Here is a 16,896-nt window from a genome sequence, read left to right as displayed (position 1 = left end):
GCCCCCTGTACCCCACCCCACTGGCATGCTGGTGCACGAACACCCTGGGCGCCACGAGGACACGCTCTGGCACTGGTGGAGCATCTCTGCCTTGCATGCATGAGATCTCAGTTTCAATCTCCAGCACTTCTCTAAAACCCTGGGGAGAAAGCTGTTGCTTGTTTGCATAGACAATAGTGAGCTAGATAGACAAGGTAAAAGGACCCCTGGATGGTTAAGCCCAGTCAACTTTGACTATGGGGTGCAGCGCTCATCTCTGCTTTCAGGCTGAGGGAGCCGGCATTTGTCCACAGACAGCTTTTCCAGGTCATGTGACCAGCAGGACTAAACCGCTTCTGGCTCAACGGGACACCGTGACGGAAACCAGAGCGCACGGAAACTCCATTTACCTTCCTGCTGCAGTGGTACCTATTTATCTACTCGTGCTGGCGTGCTTTCGAACTGCTGAGTTGGCAGAAGCTGGGACAGAGCAACAGGAGCTCACCCCACCGTTGTGGGGATTTGAACTGCCGACCTTCTGATCGGCAAGCCCAAGAGGCTCGGTGGTTTAGACCATGGTGCCACCCGTGTCCCTGAGCTAGATAGACAAATGGCTTGAACCAGTTTAAGGCAGTTTTCTTATGGTCCTAAAGATGGTTGACTCAATCTCTTTTCAGCCCATTACAGCAAGACTCTTCTTGTGTTTCTTCCTTCCCTCCCTCCTCCTCTATTTCCCCAACATAGCGTTGCCCATGGCAACCATTTGTTTATTTGGGAGACGTCAATTGGATCCTTTTGGGCAGAGGGCTAAACTTGCTCACAACGATCTGAAGTCATTGCAAACGACTTCATTTGCATGACCCCCTCCAGGGTGGCTGCAAGTGGTTTGAACATCCTCTCCAATGAGAGCCACGCAGGGCCCTGTTCTTGACAGAAGCTTGTTCCATGATCCAGCTATTAATGCAGTCGAGGCAAAACCCCGTGCAACACATTCGCTTTCCCCAATAGCATTCTGGGATCCATAATGATCCCCAACTCAGCTTGCCACACAGATGGTGCATCACCTCTTGGTACATATAAACCAGGGGTCAGCAAACGTTTTCAGGAGGGGGCCGGTCCACTGTCCCTCAGACCTTGTGGGGGGCCGGACTATATTTCAGGGGAAAGAAATGAACAAATTCCTATTCCCCACAAATAACCCAGAGATGCATTTTAAATAAAAGGATACATTCTACTCATGTAAAAACACGCTGACCGTCTGCGGGCTGGATTTAGAAGGCGATTGGGCTGGATCTGGCCCCCGGGCCTTAGTTTGCCTACCCATGATATAAACAATGAACCGCTTGCGGTAAACTTTGCTGCTGTTTCCTGTGTTTGTGCAGGGCGAGTTGTCAGTGTAACATCTGCCTTGCAGAGAAAATTTAAGGAGGGTCGAGCTGGAACTGCTAGCCCACAAAATTCATGGACCACTTTAAGTTTCCTTCGTCTTACAGCTTCTCTCGAGAATCAAACTCCTTGCATTGTTCTCCTGAGATGCAGTTCAGTTGGTTCTTGAACACTTTTCCGTTTGTGGTTGTGTTTTTCCATTGTAAACTTCTAAACTATGGTTTATTTGTTGTAACCCATCCTATTGAAAACTCTCTCGCGAAACCTACCGGCTCACACCCTTTAGTTTGCCATGTCCAAAGCCTTTCTGATTTATTCCCAGCTGTCTTTAGCCTCCCTCCATGAAAAGCATTCCCACAGGGATGAGACAATGGCATCCTCTAAATGAGACAACTCAACAAACGGAATGGTTCTGCGCTGGCAACCATGAATGAGAGACCCAAAGAAATACAGATAGTTACTGTCTGTCTGCTGGGCTCATAATACTCTTCTTTTTATATACCTTGAAGCTAAAAGGGACCATAATTCTTCTCTTTACAGTCTGTTACCCCCACCTGCAACTAAGACACACAAAAATGATTCCTGGTTTCTTGCCATGCTCTAGAGCAGTGTTTCCCAACCTTGGGCCTCCAGCTGTTTTTGAACTACAATTCCCATCATCCCTGACCACTGGTCTTGCTAGCTAGGGATGATGGGAGTTGTAGTCCAAAAACAGCTGGAGGCCCAAGGTTGGGAAACACTGCTCTAGAGTTATGGGGGATCTGCCGGTTTGTTGTTAGTTGAGGTTGGCTGAGGAATGAGCCATGCTCTCTCTTCTGACAAGGACTGGACCACCTTAGGCTGAAAGTGAGGGGCTGCTTGCTTGCCCCCCCCCCCCCCGAAGAAACCCCACCCCGGACATGCTTGTTGTTGTTGTTGTTGTTTAGTCGTTTAGTCGTGTCCGACTCTTCGTGACCCCATGGACCAGAGCACGCCAGGCACCTCTGTCCTCCACTACTTCCCGCAGTTTGGTCAGACTCATGCTGGTAACCTCGAAAACACTATCCAACCATCTCGTCCTCTGTCGCCCCCTTCTCCTTGTGCCCTCCATCTTTCCCAGCATCAGTGTCTTCTCCAGGGAGTCTTCTCTTCTCATGAGGTGGCCAAAGTACTGGAGCCTCAGCTTCACGATCTGTCCTTCCAGTGAGCACTCTGGGCTGATTTCCTTAAGAATGGATGCATTTGATCTTCTTGCAGTCCATGGGACTCTCAAGAGTCTTCTCCAGCACCATAATTCAAAAGCATCAATTCTTCGGCGATCAGCCTTCTTGATGGTCCAGCTCTCACTTCCATACATCACTACTGGGAAAACCATGGCTTTAACTATACGGACCTTTGTTGGCAAGGTGACGTCTCTACTTCTCAAGATGCTGTCTAGGCCTGTCATTGCCCTTCTCCCAAGAAGAAGGCGTCTTTTAATTTCGTGGCTGCTGTCACCATCTGCAGTGATCATGGAGCCCAAGAAAGTAAAATCTCTCACTGCCTCCATTTCTTCCCCTTCTATTTGCCAGGAGGTGATGGGACCAGTGGCCATGATCTTCGTTTTTTTGATGTTGAGCTTCAGACCATATTTTGCGCTCTCCTCTTTCACCCTCATTAAAAGGTTCTTTAATTCCTCCTCACTTTCTGCCATCAAGGTTGTGTCATCTGCATATCTGAGGTTGTTGATATTTCTTCCGGCAATCTTAATTCCAGCTTGGTGGAATTTAATTCCCGGACATGCTAGGTGCTAGATAATAATAATAATAATAATAATAATAATAATAATAATAATAATAATAATACATTTTATTTATACCCCACCCTCCCCAGCCAGAGCCGGGCTCAGGGCGGCTAACACCAGTAAAATCACAGTAAAAACATAATAGGAAAAAACCCCAATTTAAAATACAGGTTAAAATGCAATTTAAAATGCAGCCTCATTTTACTAATAGCCCATAGATCAAAACCATAAGGGGAGGGAAACATAAGGGTCAGATTGAGTCCAAACCAAAGGCCAGGTGGAACAGCTCTGTCTTGCAGGCCCTGCGGAAAGATGTCAAGTCCCGCAGGGCCCTAGTCTCTTGTGGCAGAGCGTTCCACCAAGTCGGGGCCAGTGCTGATAAGGCCCTAGCTGAGACCAATCTAACCACCTTGCAGCTCGGGACCTCCAAAGTGTTGTTATTTGTGGACTTTAAGGTCCTCTGCGGGGCATATGCAAAGAAGTCCCACCCGTTCCAGAAGTGGTGCAAACTTGGATAGACAGTTCTATCACCTGCTCTTGCCGATTGCATGAACTGGGCTCTACTGGGGAATCCAGTTAGGAACATCAGTTGTTGAAATAGAGAAGTCCTTCCAAGCTTTACAGAACCCCAATTAGAAATGTCGCTAGTTCTGGGTTTGGAAGAATGTCAAAACGCATCTCAAAATTTCCCTAGGGGCAAAACAAGGGGGCACCTGCTGTGATGCATTGTGGGAGGTCTCCAGTTCAAGATACTCTTCTCCACCCCTGTCCCTAAACGATCAGCACTCAGTATGTCCTGAACATGCTCCGTTCTCATTAGGCTGTTTTTAGACACCCCTCCCCCAGTTCCCCTCCCAAAGGTATTTTGAACTTCTGCAAACTTTAGAGTTTGCTTGAGTCTCCTGTTTCTGCTGCAGAAACTGTGGCGTTTGTAGAATCATAGAATTGCAGGTTTGGGAGGGACCCAAAGGGTTATCTACTCCAGATTGCCCCCTGCAATGTGGGAATCACAGCTCAACTTCAGAAACAGAGCAATAGATTCCATGCGGACTGTCACCCAGTCCCACCCACCTCAAGCCTGGAGTGGTACAGGCCATGAAATGTTCAATTCCTTGATTCTGATGATTGGTCCTCGCAAAATGGTATGTAAGAAAGGGCCAACCGCTGGTATGGAATTCATGGTGCCCAAATGACCCTGTTCCTCTTCTTCTTTCCCCTTCTTCTTTCTTTGGTGATCATTCATAGCCAAGTAAAATTGTCTTCCATAAACACTGTTTTAACAGTGAGTCCATAAGTGACTGTGGAGGCCAATTCTGGAACCACGCATCCTTCCACAGTGGGGACATTGGTTTCTGGGCAGGAGTTGATCACGGTGTGGATTTGCCAAGCATGCCTTCCTCTTAGCATGTTTCTCCCTTGTGTCCTGAGTTCGAGTGTCTTCAAAGCTCATGACACCTTTGGTAAAGGCTGTTCTCCAACTGGAGAGCTCGCAGGCAGTGTTTCCCAATTGTTGGTGTTTATACTACATTTTTTAAGATTTGCCTTGAGACAGTCTTGAAACCTTTTTTGTTGACCACCAGCACTACGCTTTCCATTTTTAAGTTCGGAATAGAGTAGTTGATGTTGAAGAACCATTGCTTCGACACTGGTGATCTTTGCTTCTTTTAGTACACTGATATTAGTTCGCCTGTCTTCCCAAGTGATGTGTAAAAAATTTTGGAGACACCATTGATGGAATCTTTTGAGGAGTTGGAGAGGGCGTTCATAAGTGGTCCATGTTTCACAAGCATACAGTAAGGTTGGTAGTACTGTCCTAGTGGGGTGGTTTGACCACTGATTTGCATGTGGGAATTGCAAATTCGTAAGGCCAGAGCCATAAGGCAAGGTGAGGTGGCTGCTTCAGGCAACAGGATCCAATAGGACAGCAGATCCCGGTGTCAAACCTTCTCCCCTGCCCCTGTTCCTGATGTAGATCTTCCATGACCCCTTCTTCCCTGGTGAGGAAGGGTGGGGATGCCATTTTAGGGCCCACCTCGGACGCCAAAATGTCTTAGGCCAGCCTTGTCCCTCCTTAAATCCTTCCTGCACATGCAACCCATCAAAGGAAGAAGAAGAGGCTTCTCCATGGCGTGCTAGCTTTGCACGCCGAGGGAGATTTTAACATCTGCTAGAACTCAGTTTTATAGACGTTTAATAACCCTGTCCAAACATTTCCTTTTGCGACCTTTTGCATTCTGGTTTACTGAAGTTTTATGGGTACACTCAAAGTTTTTAATGCACCGTGGCCATATTTTGCATGCAATTGAAATTATTGCCGGGGTGGGCTTTCTGTTATAGATTCTTGATGCAGATTTTCATAGTGTTTTCTCCATCAGTTGTGTGCGTGTGATGAACCAGCCAATCCCAGTTTATACAAAAATGAATTTAATTGCAGATATCCTGTTACCTAATGAAAGGCTGTTTTGATCGTAAGGGACCGTGCTTTGCACACTATGGCATCCTCTTGCATAACAAACAAATAGCATCATTTTTCCTGCCGTGTTCAACAATCTTCCCCGTCCCATTTGCTACCCTTTGTAAAAATAACAATGATAATCTGACAGGGGCAGAGGATATCTAGCTGCTGGGAAAGAATGTAGGCTGGTTTACCTTGATCCAGTTCAATTTCCTGTTTCTTTCTTTTTATGTAAGCGAGATAGCAATGGATATGAAACATTCTCTCTTCATTACTCTCACGCTTCCTTAAAATTCTGGAAGTGGCTCTCCTGTTATGGAAGCAACATGCACCAGAGCTTGTTTATGCAACCATAACACAAAGGTCAGGTTAGTTTCTGAGCAGAATTCAAACTCCTGGCTTTGATCTATAAAGCTTTAGGTGGCTAAGGACCCCAATACCTCCAGCACCACCTCACTCCACATGAATTGAATGCGACCCTGAGATGATCAACTGAGGCTCTTCTCCATATGCCCCTTCCACGGCAGGTCCTGATAGTGGCAACATGAGAACGGGCCTTTTCTGTGGTGGCTCCCCACTTGTGGAATGCTCTCCTTCCAGGGAGGCACACCTGACACCATCCTCAACTATTTTTAGGTGACAGGTTAAAAGCTATCCCTTTTATCCAGGCCCTTTGTCCTTAATTTGAAGGGCACCAGGCTGCAGGATCTGTAGAACCTGTATAAATTGGGTTTTAGGTGTTTATTGATTTTGTCCGTTCTAATTGACTTTAATGTTTAGACCGTTTTTGTAAGTCATTTTGGGAGACAGACAGACAGACAGACAGACAGACAGATAAAGGGTGCCATTTCAAAGTTTTCATTAGGAGATAATATCCTCTGTCCAGGACTTTATGACCTAGTTTTCTATGACGTGGTAAACCTGGGTCTGTTCTATACCATATTAGAGGCTGACATTTCGGGGTGCTTCTCCGTATTAAAACAACCAAAAACTAGATGTTCAGGAGAGAGATTCTGCCTTAGTGTTTTCTCTGAGAGGCTAGCTTTCTGTGAGCAGACTGCAAATGATGGCTATTTCACCCCAAATGTGTTGGCTCCGCTAAGCGCGTGTATGGATATCGTTAGCGAGGCAGCGGGAGACGATGATGGCTCTAGATATGAGTGGATCCGAAAACATGAAAGAAACCAGCAAATGTTGAAAGGCAAAGCATTCTACCCAAAAGCCATGCATTAAAGTCTTCTCTGAAGCCACAGCAAATACTTATCTCCAGGAAATTGCGCTTCAAATTTTGGAGAACAGATTACTTTCAAGTTTTTCTGAGCATGATTTCCTGTGCTTTTCCTATCCCAGACTGGGCACAAGATGAGTTCAACATGTTGTTGTAATGTATGGCTTTGTAAAATAAAATCCTGGACGTAGTGATAGACTGTGCTATCAGCTTGTTTCAATAATATATTGAGCCGTTTCCCACTTCTTATTGTCTTATTGTGTAACTGGTTGTCGCCTTTGCTGTGCCATGAAGATTTGGAGAAGAAAGAGGGGAACAAAATGGACTTTACGGTGTCTCCTCCAAATCTCCTAGGAAGCTCCTATACAGCTTCTCAGATTCACACAATGCCATTTTTCACACCGGGTGCGTGAGAACAGGGCTGCTGCTGTTTCCAAGAATCTGCATGTGTAGAATTGCTTCGTAACACAGCGAACATCTGCTGTTCTCACTTCTCGAAGTGAAATGCACACATTCACAGCTGTGCATTCTCAAGCTTTGCCACATCGCGTTCTCCAAAGTTGATTTGTTGTTTTTGAGATCATCCCCAAAGTAAATTAAGGAGTACCAGAAGCAGGGTGTTTATCCTCAGATGCGGGGAAAATTGACATTAACGTACTAACAAAGTGGGGGCTCATTTATCTAGAAAAGTGCATTGAATATAAGTTTGCATAGTCTGAAAATTTCCAAGAAATAGCTTTAGTGTATCCAGAACACTGAAGGCATTCGCTCCCTTTGGGGATGTAAAAAAATGAAGGCTAGATGTTTGCTGCTGACTTTTATCCTCTCAGATACAGATGACCTTTTACATCAGAGAGCAGATGTCTAGCTCCAATTAACACATTCCCTAGGAAAAGGTACCACTTGGACATGTTGGTGCAAGCCACAACAGCAGCAATTCATATCTGGTTGGCTGGGTTCATGCTTCTATGTTGTATCACCCAATTCTGTTTTGATCAGGATGCTGTTCTCAACAACTGGGACTGTGAACCTGTTACCTTTCCTCTTTGGACAGTGCAAACTGTAGGCTCATGCCAATCCACACCACTTGTTGCAAGTAGAGATGGGAAATTTGTTTTGGTTTTCATTTAAATGTGACCCTACCTAATTCACAGTTCTGGAAGCAACACACAAAGTAAAACGCTTCTCTGAATTTTGCAATGCAGTCCTCCAGCCAAGTAAGGTTTACAAACGTGCATACACTGAGCTGAAGTGTGCACCTGTCTGTGAAAACAGCATACATAAATTGCATTGCATTAGGGGATGTTGTATTGCAAAAAAAATATATGTGTATCTCACGCAAAAAAAAAGTGCACGGTAGGAAAAATTCGCCGTAAAATACTGATGAATTTTCATGAGGGTTTTCTCTCTCTCTTTAAAGCAAACTAATGTGGAAAACTGAAATTAAGAGAGGGAAAATGAGAAACCAATAGAAGCCAAAACGGATTTCCCCATCCCTAATTGTTGTTCTGGTCTACAGAGTGAGAAACCTAAGTAGGGAGTTGAGAGGAATGCTTTCTTGAGTTTCGAACTCAGACTGTCCTTCGGATTCTGTACTTCTTCAGATTTCTAAATGCAGTCATTGGTTCAGAAGCACACTAACGTTTCTAGCGACTGCCATTAAAATAAGGGTACAATGATGTGCTGCTAGTTTTAAATTACATCATTTTAATTTAGTCTGTCCACTGTTTATCTGCCTAGTTCTGTTTGCATATCCTTGCATTTCCTACACAAACAGCCATGGTTGGGTGGCTGATAGATTCTTCAGTCAAGGACAGACAATTTGGAAATGTTGGTAGCAGACTTATTTAATTATATTGGCTTGGACAGCCTGCACAGAAACTTTTTTCGTTTGTTTCAGGTTCTCCTTGTTAGGTTCTAACCTATAATATCCATTGTCCGTAAGATCTATTATATTTCACCTAAACTTTGGACTGGCCCTGCTCACACAGAGGAGTTCTGGGTTCTGAGTCATCAAGTGGCAAAATGCTTATGTGGAGGAGACCCTAATACTGAACTGTTGTTTGTGTGAAATTCTCCATCTCAGATACAGGATTTGCAGGTAGAATATTGCCTCCTTCAGCATGTAAGAAATAACTTCTCCTTCTCTTGGCTTTGCCCTTTCACAGCTGGCAAATGGAATCAATCCAGGACAAGGCCTTGGCATCGAGATCATTGCTACCTTGCAGTTGGTGCTCTGTGTGCTTGCCACGACAGATAGGAGGAGGACCGACGTCACTGGATCGGCACCCTTGGCCATTGGCCTCTCAGTGGCCCTGGGGCATCTTCTTGCTGTGAGTATAAACTTGAATCAGGGAACGCTTTGCAGTCTCCGGGACTGCAAAGCACATTAGGGTATCTGCTTGTGAACTGCCGAGGATTAGCAAATGCATAACACAGCACACACAGGCAGAAGAAGCTGCCCATTTGCATAGAGCCTGCATATGCTAAGTTGTGCATATAGACACGATTTTAGAAATGAACTGCATCTTGCTATAGGGGAAGTTGCCAGGGACTTCTGTGCCAGCTTAGTCTGCTGCCAGGTGCTTTGGATAGATGACTTCAGTTACTTCAAACAGAGCTGAAAACAAAACTAGGTCTCTCCACACACAGCCTGCATTCAAGCCTTTTTCCTCCTGAAGAGAGGTATTTAGCACACCATCCTCTTTGGTGGCTTGAGAGAGAACCAAGACTAACTCACACAAAATGGAGATTCGCAACTGAATACCCCTCGTGTGTGATCTAAGTTAAACACCACGTGAGAGAGTAGCAGAGATACATCAACAGTTCATCATTTACCTGTTAGATTCTCCTTTGTTCAGCTACAGTGGAAGTTTCCATGCTGTTTATTTAGCAGCACAAAATACAGAGTTATACAGAGTTGTTTTCCACTTCAGTGTGCAGTTAAACAATCATACTTAACAAATGAAAGGTGCTCTTCAAAGCAGGACACTGCTTCATCTTGAGCTATATTCAAAAAAGGATGCAGTAAAGAATATAGAACCAGGATCAGCAGGGATGGAGGTGGTGATCCAAAGGTCTCTTTCCCCAGAATGGCCTTTTGCTCATGGGTGCTGCCACCTACACACAACTCTTCTGCTCTGGGTTTAGTTATAAAATGGCATAGAAGGTACCTATTGGCCTGAAGAACACTGTGATGCCCACCTCTTCCTGATCCATATCCAAGTCCTGACAAACATAAACACATAAGAGGAGCCCACTTAGACCACTATCCTCTTCTCACAACAGCCAGTCAGATGCCCATGGAAGTTGATAAGCAGGACTTGAGTACAACAGTGTTCTCCCCACCTGTGATTCCTAGAATTGGGTGTAGAGAGGTATACTGCCTCTGCAATGGATGCTGTCAGGAACCGTGCTGAGGAGGGCTGCACTGAGGAAGAATGGTGGGAGCCACCCCCTTCCTTCTGATCCTGATCCTGAATCTTCCCAGGAGCAGGACAGTATAGATTTGGAAAAGTGGTTTGCAGAGGGGCATAGTTCAGGAGGCAGAAGCTGGGAAATACTGGATGGGGAACAGCTAGCAGAAGATACACTGGAAGAGAGAGAGAGTTAACAGATTCACAGTCTCTGGGTAGTATCCACCCCCCTTCCCCAAACTCCCGGAGAGCTCAGAAAGTGTCAGAACAGAAAGCACAGAGGCTACAAACTCAGATTACAAGTGACGCAGATTAATAGGGACGGAGGGAGGAGTGACCTTAACTGGGAGCACCGCCATTCTGGTTAGATGCTTTCCTTTGTCCTTCGCTTTGTTTATTAAAGAAATTAACTGGTAAGAAGTCCCTTTCGTTTGATCTGCTCATTTACGGCCACGGGGGAGGAAGTCGATTCCCCGAAGCCTGACAGATGCTCTCTTCGAGGGATGCTTCCTGAGATCTTTTTCACTGGAAATGTGGAAAAGTAGTTTCAACGTGCAACTGGATATGAATTAACTACCTGTTTGCATTTGGGAGGTAGACAGGGTCCCTCAACAGACTGCCAATACCTGATAGAAAACCTGCCTTCTTGTGATTGTCGCTCTCTCTTCACTCACCTTAGATCGACTATACTGGTTGTGGAATCAACCCTGCAAGATCTTTCGGGTCCGCTTTGATTACCACTAACTTCACCAATCACTGGGTAAGTTTCAGGTCTTAACACTGAAATGGGTGCCCGTTTGCAGAGGTACCGTATATGCTACTTGTGGTATGTGCTGCAAGCAGAGGAGAGTTCTGCTACGACTGTCGGTTGCCATTTCTGCCTGCTTTTCGTGGGTTGCCCATATAGGAGATATGATAGCCATCTTCAAATATCTGAAGGGCTTTCACACTGAAGGTGGAGCAGACTTGCTCTCTGCTTCTCCAGAGAGTGAGACCAGAACCAGTGGATTCAGATTACAAGGAGACTTTGGCTATACATTAGGAAGAACGTTCTGGCTGTTAGACGGTAGAACGGACAGCCTTGGAAAGGTTAGAAGGCCATCTCTCAGGGATTATTTATCTGTGATTTCTGCATTTGAGGTGGGTTGGACTAGACACACCTGTTTGTTCGTTTGCAATATTACAAAACAACAACAACACAGAGACTGGATTAAAAAGGGAAGCAAATAACTTAGCAGTGTGCTGTTACCAAGCTATGGGCAAAACTAAAACTAATCAGATCTTCTTAGCTTCTTTTCCCTGCTGGTGTCACCCAGAATTAATCACCTGCATACAACCAGTTCTAAATCACTTTAGTTCCTGCTCACATTACGCCACCTATTGACTACAGCACTATTCATCTTCTCCTCTAAAAATCTTCTCTTGGGTGGAGACAGTTTGAGGACTTCTCTTCACTGCCAAGAAATGATGAACTGGGCGGGGGGTGGAAATAATAATAATAATAATAATAATAATAATAATAATAATAATTTTTATTTATACCCCGCCCTCCCCATCCAAGACCGGGCTCAGGGCAGCTAACACCTGATATAAAATAATTGATCGAAATACAACTCAAAAAACAAGATTAAAATACAACATTAAAACATTAAACCATTAAAATGCAGCCTCCTTTCAGTGGAAACTCAAATCAAAAACTTTTGGGGGGATAAAACGTCAAGTCTTCACCAAGGCTAACTATCCAGACTGGTCCTACATGGGCCAGAATAAAGTCAGGGAAGTCCCCAAATAGGAGTTCCATCACAGAAGGAGAAAGGAAAAAGGAAAGGGGGGGAAGGAATCAAATTGATTCCAAGCCAAAGGCCAGGCGGAACAACTCTGTCTTACAGGCCCTGTGGAAAGAAATCAGATCCCACAGGGCCCTGGTCTCATGAGACAGAGCGTTCCACCAGGCCGGAGCCAGTGTTGAAAAGGCCCTGGCTCTGGTTGAGGCTAATCTGACTTCCTTAGGGCCCGGGACCTCTAGGGTATTGCTATTTATGGACCTTAAGGTCCTCCATGGGGCATACTGGGAGAGGCGGTCCTGTAGGTATGAGGGTCCTAGGAAATGTGATAATTGCTTATGCCTCTGAAATAACTGGTTGCAAAATGGCAATGTTTCTCTGTGAACTTCTCTGTCAAATGTGTCTTCCGTTGACCTTGCATTTCAGATTTTCTGGGTTGGCCCGCTGATTGGAGGGGCCAGCGCCGCCCTCATCTATGACTTCATCCTGGCTCCTAGGAGCAGCGATGTAACCGATCGCATGAAGGTCTGGACCAGTGGCCAGGTGGAAGAATATGATCTCGATGCCGATGACTCCAGGGTGGAGATGAAACCAAAATAGAGGGGAACCGAGACAGGAAGAAAAAGAAGACAAACAAAACCAATCTCTGGAGATTTTTATCAGTATTATAGACTCTTTGTAAAGCAACAAGCAATTCTTCCCAAAAATTTTATAAGTCATTAGAGTTTTCCTTCTCTTATTTCGTGCCTATTCTTTCCAGACTTTTAGATCTGTGGCTGCACAGTGAGACAAAACAAAATTGGTGGGGTGGGTGGGAAGGAGATGACTATATTTTGTACTATATATGTGTGAAAGAGCTAGGGAGAAGATTTGCAAGTAGTGATTCTGGAAGCCCAGGTTTAGATTTCTTAATCCAAAGGGACTGGCTTCTCCTGCAGTTTGATGGGCATATTGCAATGAAGCCCACACGAACAGCCTACAGGCAGCCAGAAAGGGATATCTGAAGAGATTTCACCTGCCAAATTCTAGAAATGAAAAAAAAAAGTAAATGGAAGTGCCTGGTAAGAAGATTTTGAATACGGAGGGCCAATTTTTTTATGCTGCAGATTGTGCCTATCTCTAGAAAGTGTCTGAGGCACCAGAAGTGGTTTGTTGTTTTCTAAAAATCCCATGCAGACCCATTTAAGAACAGGCTCCAGAAGGAAGTTGGTGTTATTTAGTGCTATTTTTCCAGAAAAAGAGGTGCTGGAACTCACCATGAACACCTCCCTTCTTTTCTTATAATGGCAATGGCACTCTCCTGAGTTCTGGTGAGTCCCAGCTGAAAAAAAGCCCTGGTGTTACTTAGGTGCATAATCTTACTTACAAATAATCTGCGTTTATATATTATATGCATGTCGCTGCATACAAAATCCAAAAGAGAGGCATAAGGCTAAAGTATGGAATATCTCTTATTTCTTACAACTTGAAAGGACTTCTCTTCCCCTTTGTAGACATCTGTTGGCAATTTATTTATTTTCAAAGCCACACCTTGACGGAAAGTTGGCAGGGGCCAGGTATAATTTTTGTCACCTGGCCCACCGATTGCCCTGGAGATCAAAGGCTAGCATACCAGCTACCAGGAAATTCCCAAGTCAATGTCAATGAAATTAGTGGGGGTTAATGCAATTGGTTTTTCAAAGCTCTCCTATATTCCCAATGAGGTTTGTGCAGGATAATCGCCCGGTGGGCTGTGCCAGTAAACATTATTGTATGTAATTAACGTCAGCCCAGGTTTATTCATGTCTGTTAACACGCATTCCTCTTCACGACGCACCACTAATTCTGCCGCATGTAAAAACGCTACCGACTCCCAATAAATGTTTACACCTTATAGTTTTGCATGTATGTAAACTGTATCTGTACATACCCATATTATAAACCAGCTTCCCTTCCCATCCCCCACCAACCTGCTTTGGGATGACATCAGTCATCAACTCCAATCAACATGGCAGCAGATGATGGGATTTGTAGTCCAAAACATCAGAATGGGGCCAGAGAATACATGTCTAAAGAATAAATCAAATATTTTCACAATTTTTCACAAATTTCAAATCAGGAAAAACTTCCAAATTCTTTTATTGTTCAAAAGCTTGCTTTGAGGGATACTTAACGTAAAGTATCAAAATTTTGTGGACGGATTTTATAGTAACGATGTTGTGCATTAGCTTGAACTCATTAGATTTGCAAGTTTATTTAATAATAATAGTATATTTTTATTTGTACCCCACCCTCCCCGGCTGGAGCTGGGCTCAGAGCGGCTCAAATCATATAAATAATACAATATGCATAAGAACAAGCAGTCGATTGATTAAAATGCATCCCAAAATTGATTCAAATAAATTAAAATTAAAACTGGACAAATGACAATCCTCAGGTTAAAATTGAAAGTGATTAATACTCAAAAGGACCAATTGTTTCCATTGATATTATAAGGACCTGTGAAACCTTTCTCCCCCATGCTGACATCCCACCAGCAACGAAAAATGCAATCCTATCCCGGATTAGGAATATTGGAGGAAAAAATAGATGGGGATAATCTGAACTGGTTTTCTACAAATGAATTTAAATTAGAAGAATGTACTGGAGATTCTTCCTCCCAGAAAAAAAACCACTTCAGTCCTAAGTCCTCAATAAACAGCAGTAACCAGGAAAAAGATATGGTGATAATTTTTCCTTTATCTCTCTTTCAAGAGCAACATCCATTTCCCAAGGTATTCTGGAGTAGTTCAGTTCTCACAACAGCCCTGTTAGGTAGGCGAGATGGAGCGATAGGGACTGTTCCGAGGTCACTCAGTGGGCTGAGCTATATGGCAAAGCGGGAATTTGATTCAAACTCTCTGTAGTTTAACTCTGGCACTATTTTACTTGACCTTTCTGGCTCAGTTTAGCAAACACTCAAATCTTCATAACCATCACAACACCCATATTGGGAAGTCGCTCCCCTAGGAGGAAAGATGGTGGCCTTGGGGATTTTTTTTAGTTCAGAGAAAAGGTGACTAAGAGATGGGATAGTAGAAGACAACACATATATATTGGCTCCCACTACGTTTCCGAGCACAATTCAAAGTGTTGGTGCTGACCTTTCAAGCCCTAAACGGCCTTGGTCCAGTATACCTGAAGGAGCGTCTCCACTCCCATCGTTCAGCCCGGACACTGAGGTCCAGCGCCGAGGGCCTTCTGGTGGTTCCCTCGCGGTGAGAAATGAGGTTACAGGGAACCAGGCAGAGGGCCTTCTCGGTAGTGGCGCCTGCCCTGTGGAACGCCCTCCCAGCAGATGTCAAGGCAATAAACAACTCTTTTACTTTTAAAAGACACCTGAAGACGGCCCTGTTTAGGGAAGTTTTTAATGTCTGATGCTGTATTGTTTTTGATATTTGGATGGAAGCCGCCCAGAGTGGCTGGGGAGACCCAGTCAGATGGGCGGGGTATAAATAATAAATTATAATTATTATTAACTCTCCAACATGCTAACTCTCCAATGGCTTGACTTCATCTAAGAAGCCCCACACTTCCACTGGCTCCCAAGACAGATGGATTGCCAACCATGGTAGAATTTAATAAAATTACGCTTGGAGAAAATGGATAGATATATTTCTCTCTCTCTTGCAACACTAGAACTCTCAGACATGCAATGAAACTGAATGTTGGTAGATTCAGGACAGATAAATGGAAGTACGTCTTCATGCAGAATATAATTAAACTTTGGAACTCACTGTCACAGGATGCCATACTGGCCATCTTTGAAAGAGGCTTGAAAAGAGGATTCAACAAATGTATGGAGGACAAGGCTGTTAATAGTTCTCTCTCTCTCTCTCTCTCTCTCTCTCTATATATATATATATATATATTACCTCCACTGTCAGAGACAATATGCCTCTGAGTATCAGTTTCTGGGAATCGCAGGTGGTCAGAGCATCCTTGCATTCATGTCCAGTTTCTTAGTTTCCCACAGACATCTGGTTGGCCACGTTGAGAACAATATGCTGGACCAGATGTGATGTACGGAAGCCCTCAGGAGTCAAACTGTTTTTTAAGTAGGGCTTCATTCCAATTGTTGTCTTGCATCCCCATAAAGCAGTCTTCTTAACATCCAGGAATCAGCACACACAGGCAGGATTGCATACAAAGTGGGGACGTCTACCAAGAAGAGATAGGGGGAAGCAAGTTCTGGCACCTGCCAGTCTTGCCCATAAGTTTCTCTGTTTGTATTCTGTTTCCTTGAATAAAGAATCAACTTCACTGATCGTCTCTCAGTCTCCGTGCTGACCTGCAGCTGAACCAGACCTGTCACAGAGCAACTTATAAAATACAAAGCCTTTTTTTACAATAATCGGAAAGTACAATACAAGACCCAAGACCCACGTACCTACGGGGCCGCCTCTCCTGGTATGCCCCACGGAGGACCTTGAAGTCCACAAATAACAACACTTTGGAGGTCCCGAGCCTCAAGGAGGTTAGATTGGTTTCAACTAGGGCCAGGGCCTTTTCAGCACTGGCCCCAACATGGTGGAACGCTCTGTCACAAGGAACTAGGGCCCTGCGGGACTTGACATCTTTCTGCAGGGCCTGCAAGACAGAGCTGTTCTGCCTGGCCTTTGGTTTGGACTCGGACTGACCCTTATGTTTCCCTCCCCTTGATTTATCGGCTACTTTAAAATGAAGCTGCATTTTAAATTGCATTTTAACCTGTATTTTAAATTGCCCCCCCTTCCCCCCTATTATGTTTTTACTGTGATTTTATTGGTGTTAGCCGCCCAGAGCCCAGCTCTGGCTGGGGAGGGCGGGGTATAAATAAAATTTATTATTATTATTAAGATTCCTAAAAAGTTCAATGCCACAATAAG

At 44.4% G+C, this 16,896-nt stretch overlaps 1 protein-coding gene across 2 annotated transcripts in view; it reads left to right on the top strand.

Annotated features, from left to right (window-relative positions):
* The window catches only part of AQP1 (aquaporin 1 (Colton blood group)), a 36,894-nt gene extending 23,011 nt beyond the window's left edge, over positions 1 to 13,883 (top strand). For both annotated transcript variants that reach the window (XM_028749706.2, XM_028749707.2), the window contains 3 exons: positions 8,979 to 9,143; positions 10,906 to 10,986; positions 12,437 to 13,883. In XM_028749706.2, the coding sequence (XP_028605539.1) occupies positions 8,979 to 9,143; positions 10,906 to 10,986; positions 12,437 to 12,610 (420 nt within the window). In that variant the 3' untranslated portion in view covers positions 12,611 to 13,883. The remainder of the gene's footprint in view (positions 1 to 8,978; positions 9,144 to 10,905; positions 10,987 to 12,436) is intronic.
* The last annotated feature ends 3,013 nt before the right edge of the window (positions 13,884 to 16,896 follow it).

Source organism: Podarcis muralis, chromosome 12 (assembly GCF_964188315.1).
Source record: "Podarcis muralis chromosome 12, rPodMur119.hap1.1, whole genome shotgun sequence".
Classification (NCBI taxonomy): Eukaryota; Metazoa; Chordata; class Lepidosauria; order Squamata; family Lacertidae; genus Podarcis; species Podarcis muralis.
The sequence above is the reverse complement of the archived record's forward strand: the minus strand, read 5'-3'. Positions and strand labels throughout refer to the sequence as shown.